Source organism: Rosa rugosa, chromosome 2 (genome assembly GCF_958449725.1).
Source record: "Rosa rugosa chromosome 2, drRosRugo1.1, whole genome shotgun sequence".
Lineage (NCBI taxonomy): Eukaryota > Viridiplantae > Streptophyta > Magnoliopsida > Rosales > Rosaceae > Rosa > Rosa rugosa.
In genome coordinates this window covers 7,375,280-7,382,564 of record NC_084821.1, presented here as the reverse complement: position 1 = coordinate 7,382,564, position 7,285 = coordinate 7,375,280, and the positions used below count along the sequence as shown (strand labels likewise).

Below are 7,285 nucleotides of genomic sequence, written 5' to 3'. Positions count from 1 at the left end.
ATATATATATATAATTACAACAATAATGTATACAATAGTATATAGATTACAATACACAACATGTATCTGAGATAAAGGAATTGTAATTGCAAGAGAACTGGCTTGTGATTTGATAGAGGCTTGCAGATTGGCAATGTCCTTTAGACAAAATTTCACCCCTACTCAGTGCTTGTAGTTCGTTAGGCTTCTGACTACCAGGATACAACTATCTTTAATCCAAGAGCCCAGCACCAGACCTTGAATTCTAGCAAACGTACTCAGTGTTTTTTCTCTCTGAAGGAAAGGAAGGAATACGTTGTTGTGTTGTTTGGAGAGGAAGGCATGTTGGGTTTATATTAAGTTTGAGACACCACTTCAGTTTAAATTGAAGAGGTAAGTTATTTAGACTTATCCTTTCAATAACCTCTTTAGTTCAAACTCAAAAGGTAAGTTTATCAGACTTGTCCTTTTGATTTCAAATTACAAAAACTGAATTCTATTCAAACTCTAATATAACTGACTTAGATATCCAGCAGCGTTTGGAAATCTCCTTGAGCTAAATCCGAGTGAGAAGAAATCTCTTTGAGGAAGATTCAAGTGAGGTGAAATCTCCTCCAGTCAGATCTTGGAGAGGTAATATCCCTTTGAGATGGAGAAATCTCTTCTAGACAAATTTTGGAGAGGTACTTCCCCTTGAGACGGATCCGAGTGAGGAAGAAAATCTTAGACAGATCTCTATTCAAACTCCAACACTTTCTTCACCCTAAATTCTCTTCTCACCCTATATATATATATATATATATATATATATATATATATATATATATATACACATATATATATATTAATTTTTAAGTTTACTTAGTTCACTCATTTATAGTATCCAAAATACCATTTCCAATGGTACAAGGGTTTAACTCGAATTCTTTTTCTATTTGGTTTCCTCCACGTGTCAAATTCTTTTTCTGTTAGCTCGAATTCAGTGCTTTGAATTCTTGGGTCTTTGATTTTTGATTTTGGGTAGTTAGATTTTGTTGAGATTTTGAAGTGTCTGGGGTTGAATAGAATTATAGAAGGTAAGGAGGAGGAAGAAGATGAAGAGGGAGCAGCAGGCGTCGCACGAAGTTCTTTTAATTTTCATGTCTTTTTTTTTTTTTGGGTTGGGCAACATAAAACCTGAGGCCCATAAAATATGAGGCCGAAGACCTAGGCCTAGTTCGCCTAGGCTCAGGGCCGGCCCTGACGATTGAAGATGATGAATGTTAAGAAATAAAGCGTTAAGGTTTAATGATGAATGGTAAGGCTTTGGTCTCATATATAAGAGGTCAGGAGTTCGAGCCCCATCAAGGGTGAGAATGGGGTGAGTTTTTTTTTTTAAAAACAAAAAAAAAATGATGAATGGAGAGATTAACAATGAAGTTTAAGTACGTATTTTGTAGGGTGTAATAAGAAAAACATATTTTAATTTTTAATAAGATATTGTCTTTTATTGTAATTCTATATTAGAGTATTTTAGTATTTCAATAAATTGAAAACTTGTAGAGTGAAAAAAGTAATTAGTAGAGTGACAATAGCCGCACCCTATGCAAAAACTGCTAGTTAGAATGGACAAATATTAGAATCCTAAAGCATAACAACTATTGTATAAAAGCAGAATAAGTAATGTGAGATTAATAAAACATATTAACTATGTAATATTTATTTATCCTATTTAGCTGGTTTGATAAGTATATGGAATACGCACATGTGATTATCTTGTACATTAAGATATCTATAGATATTCACATGTAGCAAACTTGGATTGGAACTCAAGCTCTTTGATGGAATTGAGCTTGAGTTAGTTATCCTAAATGCACCATAAAAGGATGTCCCTGTGTTCACTGTGAACACGTTGAAATACAGTAGCTATTCCGTCTAGGCAGTCACATTTCTGAGTGCTTCACAGAAGGTTTCCTTTAGACTACTTCATTTCAGCTTCAACTCATCCTCAATGGCAGTCCAGATGAATGAACAAGGTTGGTCTTCTAGTCCTTGATCACGTACTTCTATTTGATATGATTGATATATGTCTTGATTCCTTTGTTCACTTGTAATGTATATGTGTTTGTGATTATATATATGATCTTGATGTTTCTGTATTGTACGGCAACAACCGTCTTAAAGCTACGGGGTTATAGGGATTTACCTGCTTCTGATCTATTTGATGTCTCTCCTACCTGCAACTATATATCGTAGTTTAGTTCCCTCCATTGATTTCTTTATCCTCGTGAAACTGTAGAGAACCATTCCTATGCAATTCATATATATGTAAAATGCAATATAAGAATTAAACTGGATATCGATCTAGTCTTTGCCTGTTAGTAGCTTATTTATTAAAATTATAAATTTGAGGATTTGAAAGTAAAAACCATTCAGTAGGACCAAGTACATGTAATATTAGGGTTCCGATATTCATTCAAAAATTTATGTACATTTTATCATATTCCAACTGGTGAAGGACTTGGGTTACGGTTTTGGCACTAGAAGTTATATATGCATGAATGAGTGCACATGCTTATTATTTAATTGGCACATGAATTTTCCTCAATCAATCAATCATACTCAGAATTTTTTGCCCCCTTCAATTTCTTGGTTGTTGTTTTGCATGTGTACATTTTAGTATTCTTTGATCAACATGGATTTTGAGTTGTCAATGGACACAAGACCTACTATAACTTGGCTTAAGTAGGATAAGAAATGAATTAGAACTCTAGAGGTTCAATTAGTATAATACTAGGTCTCTTATAATGCACGTGCATTATAAGAGACCTAGTATTTCACTACTAGCAAAACAAACAACTCACACAGATTTAATTCACACAAATTTTTGAAAGTCACGGATATCAGTGTGAAATACCAATTCAAACTGATAACCGTGTGAAATAAGTATGTATGGGTCCATAAGAATTTATGCAGCAACAATAACCACGGAAATCTGTGTGAAAAAAACATTAGAGACAGACTTCCGTGTGAAACTATAATCTATTCACACGGTTAGCTGTGAGAATCAAAATTCACACAGACTTCAATACACATAATATATTAATTTATTCAGAAATTGTTATTTTTTTGTGTTAAATAAATTATAGAATGACAGATGTCCGTGACTAATACTTTTTCATACGGATTTCTGTGTGAACTGAGCATACACACCAACATCCGTGCGAAAGAATGGAAAGATTCATGTAAATGATCAAACGCAGTTAACTACACACGGATATCTGTTAGAGTTGTAAATGCATCTCCTACGGATTACAGTGACAATACAAAGAAAACCACGCAGCCTCTAATTAAACCCTAATATCCTTTTTTTGCCTCAATTTCCTTTCAAACCCGCTGCAGTCCCTCTTTCTCTATCTGTCTCCCTCACAAACTCCCCATCTCACACCGCCACCACCATTAAGAGCAGTGGAGAGAGATGACCAAAGCCCGGTTCTTACCACCCCAACACACGACCTCAAAAGACTGCACCATTACTCGAAGTTACCACAATCACTTTCTCAAGACGCCACCGCCATCAACGAGTTCAGACCAAGCCGATTGTCTTAGCCATGAATTCTTGTCTCCAATTGATGCCGGTCGACTGCCACACGCGCCTTCATCGGAGTTTTAGCTTCTGCTGAGATTGGAATCCCCATCTCCAAGCATGAGAATCAAAAGCTTGTGCTTTTTCGTCCATGTCATCTTCGTCTTCTTCTTCTCTTTAATTGGTAACTTCCCAATCCATTTTCTCATGAATTTTTTGTTGTTGTTGAACTGATTAATTTGGTTGTTTCAATTGTTTTGTGCTTGAATTGGATGATTACTTACATAATAGGTATGTGATTGAGTATAGTGGGAAAATGTCATTACCCTTTCCCATTCAATTACGAAGGCCTGCATTGTTAACATTGATTGTGCTTTCTTCAATCCTTAGATAGTATTTGTGAATTTGTAATTTCCATAATGAGATGAACTAGAGACACCTAGCTATAAAAATGGCCATCTTATGAAAGGGACAAGGATGAGGCTCTTGGTATTGATTCCCTATCTTGTATGAATGTAGAATTCAAACTATTCTTAAGATCTGTTGCAGAATCGTTTCTTATTTTGCATTTGGCTTATAGGTTATGTGAAGGAAGTATTCTTTACTGAAGAAAGGGTTGCGACCTCATTTCTTGTGTGGTTTAGAACTTCCAATATCTATTTATGTCAACGAACTTATAATTTTGTATAGGGAACTACCATTGTTGGTTAATGGTGTTCCTTGGTTAATGCCACTTCATGTAGGTTACTGTGTTTTTGTTGATGCTGAGCATGCTCTTGATCCTACACTGGCTCAGGCGATTGGGGTAAAGACCGAGAATCTATTTCTATCGCAACCTGATTGTGGAGAGCAAGCCCTCAGTCGTGTAGACACTCTAATCAGGAGTGGTTCAGTTGATGTTGTTGTTGTTGACAGTGTAAGTAAGGTGCTCTTTGCTAACATATTTATTGTTGTGGTTAATTATCCATGCTAGTATTCTTTGTTCCCTGAATATGGTTGATGTGTTCTTCTGGAGTGCTTGTGCTTTTTATTCATCTTGAATGTTCCCCTTCATATCAGCTTTTGTACATTGTACTTTCCTAGACACAACTAGTCTTTTACGTTGCACAGTGCCTTGTCCTGATAGATGAAATGGTTGCCGTATGATGACAGGTGGCTGCCCTAGTGCCTAAGTGCTCGTCCTATGATGATGCACCCATCAATTCCTATTGATGAAGACTTGCAACAAACCTTGTCCTTCTTTGAAAAGGTTTGGTATATCTGTTCCAGCTCTTATAAATGTTGAATGTAAATCTACAAGTTAATTCTATTTAGAGATTCATTTTTTGTGTGAATTTATGTGTTTTGATGATCTGATCTGAGTTTCAATTGGTTTTTCATTTTATGTTATAGATTGCAGCAAGGCATGGAGGTCTGGGCATGTTGGGTTTGGAAGATGCTACTTTTCATTGTTTGATTGAATCATTTCCACGTCTTCTGTTGTGTTTCATACTAATACGTACCTTGTATTTCATTGATTTTCTGGAAGCTGAGAAGGCCATTATAGCGGGGTGTGTACTTCTCTTTGTTCTTTTTGAGTTTTCTTTCATGGATTGTTCTTGTTCTTTGAGTTTACAAAGTGATTCATTGTTCTTTGTTTCATTCTGTTAACTCTTTTAGGGGACTTTATGAGTATTATTCTTTAACTGAAAGCCAATATCTCTCTAATATCTCAGGGATTCAGCTGGTTCTCTTGTAGCAGTTGAGCATATTTTGAAGCACCAGAACGTGTGGCTGCTCTACTCCTTATTTGACCACAAATACAATGTAATCCTTCTTTGTATAAAGTTAGTTTATGTTACAATTAAAAGTCTATACTTCAAGTTTTGCTGTTGTGGAATTTTCTTTGTATAATTTATTGAGAACAAAGTATTGAAATGTTAAGAGAAAAAAAATGGTTTGTTGTGAATTTCTGTTTTTTTTTTTTTTTTTTTTTTTTTCTGGCAGCAATTTTTTTTTAAATAATATTTTTCTTTTCACTCAGAAAATTATGTCCGTGTGAAATGTGGAGACATTTGACACGGACTGAGAATCCAAAAATAATTTAAATATTAATAATGAATGTGGAGATATAGTGGGACCCGCGGAAATGGTTCACACGGACTCTAAAAACAGTGTGAGTTGAGCATTAGCGCCCCCTCTGAAGGCAACCGAAAAACATTCCGTGCTTGCACCGTAGGTACAGCCTTTTACATACTGATATCCGTGTGAAATAGTAGTATTTCACACAGATTTAAATCTGTGTGAGTTGCTCGTTTTGCTAGTCCAAACCTCTATAAGTAGCTTACTAGGTGTACCTGCTCTCCCTATCATCATCTGCAATACTTGCCCATAAAAGTTACTAGGATATCAAATCTGTGGATTCAATCTTTTTGTCTAACTTATTTTTTCCTCTTGTATTTTCAACAGATCTCTCAGAGCATAGAGCAATGTCAGAGGAAGAGTTTGATTCTTCCTCTATAGTTCGCCTCAACATTGGAGGACAACAATTCTGCACGACTGTTTATACTTTGATTCATCGGGAACCTAATTCTAAGCTTGCTGCAATTATGCACCAAGACCCTGAAATCAAATATGTTTTTTATGATAGGGATGGCCAAATTTTTAGTCACATTCTTAATTGGCTACGGCACGGTGTTCTTCCGGACTTTGAAGTTGTTGATGCCAAAGAACTTCTCAGAGAAGCAGAATACTATCAACTACATGGGCTGAAGGATAATATACCAGATTTTACAAGCAGTTATATTTGTTCATTTGGATCAGCTCCCTATCCAAATAGACGTAAATTTCAAGGTGCTAAACTTTGTGGCCTCAATCTTTCATCTCAAGCAAATTTCACAAGCAGTGATTTTAGGAGTGCATGTCTAAGAAATGTGTCATTCTCACATTCAAATCTTATGAGTTCAAAGTTCGACATAGCAGATGCTGAGGGTGCTGACTTTCGCATTGCAAAATTGGTATTTTGTTCATTTACTGGGGCGAATCTCCGTAGAGCTTTGTTTTCTGGTGCAGAACTGTTGTCTGCAACCTTAAACAATGCTGATCTTAGAAATACCAATTTGGAGGGAGCCAACTTGAGGCGTGCAACCTTGAACAATGCTGATCTTAAAAATGCCAATTTGGAGGGAGCCAACTTGAGTTATGCAACCTTAAACAATGCTGATCTTACAAACGCCAATTTGAAGGGAGCAAACTTGTTTCAAGCTATGTTGAAAGGTGTCAAGTTGAGCAAGACTAATTTGAAGTATGCAGATCTTCGAGGTGCTTATCGCTGGTTATCAGAAGCCGATCTTGAAGAAGCTTACTTGGAGGGTGCAAAGCTTACCAGCTGTTTCCCATTTCTGTGGTAATTATATGATCACAACTGCTTGCTTGTTTTGCACTTGTTTAATTGGTTGTGTATTATTTCCATGCATAATTCAATGAACTTTTTTTTCCTTACAATCTTGCTTGTCATTCAATCGAATAATAAGAAGTGTTATGGTTTCTACCAGATGATTGGACTCTTCTAGATAAGGTAACCTTCTCGATCATGCTCCATCTGTTTCAGCAAAGTTATGGTTCATGAAATTGAAAAAGAAAACATCAGATAAAGAATGTCAAATCTTAATCGTTTTGGGATTGGCAATTCCATGTTAATTCAATTATACTTTTCAATATGTCTTGTAAGAAAATTTCAGCCGTGCATGTTCTCAAATTAGG

General features: G+C 35.8%; 1 protein-coding gene across 5 annotated transcripts; it reads left to right on the top strand.

Annotated features, from left to right (window-relative positions):
• The first annotated feature begins 3,174 nt into the window (after positions 1–3,174).
• Positions 3,175–7,020, top strand: LOC133733131 (FH protein interacting protein FIP2-like). Of its 5 annotated transcripts, none has more exons than XM_062160736.1 (6): positions 3,176–3,728; positions 4,341–4,460; positions 4,697–4,793; positions 4,937–5,094; positions 5,260–5,350; positions 5,993–7,020. In XM_062160736.1, the coding sequence occupies exon 6, from the start codon at positions 6,013–6,015 to the stop codon at positions 6,931–6,933; it is 921 nt and encodes a 306-aa protein (XP_062016720.1). In that variant the 5' UTR covers positions 3,176–3,728; positions 4,341–4,460; positions 4,697–4,793; positions 4,937–5,094; positions 5,260–5,350; positions 5,993–6,012; the 3' UTR covers positions 6,934–7,020. The 5 variants fall into 5 exon arrangements, with proteins under 5 accessions (XP_062016721.1, XP_062016720.1, XP_062016719.1 ...); XM_062160735.1 differs by having other exon boundaries at positions 4,235–4,460; XM_062160734.1 differs by having other exon boundaries at positions 3,178–3,728; positions 4,288–4,469.
• The last annotated feature ends 265 nt before the right edge of the window (positions 7,021–7,285 follow it).

Bases quoted from the DNA above. Each gene is read 5' to 3' on its own strand.
- LOC133733131 (XM_062160737.1), top strand. From the start codon at position 6,013: ATGTCAGAGGAAGAGTTTGATTCTTCCTCTATAGTTCGCCTCAACATT.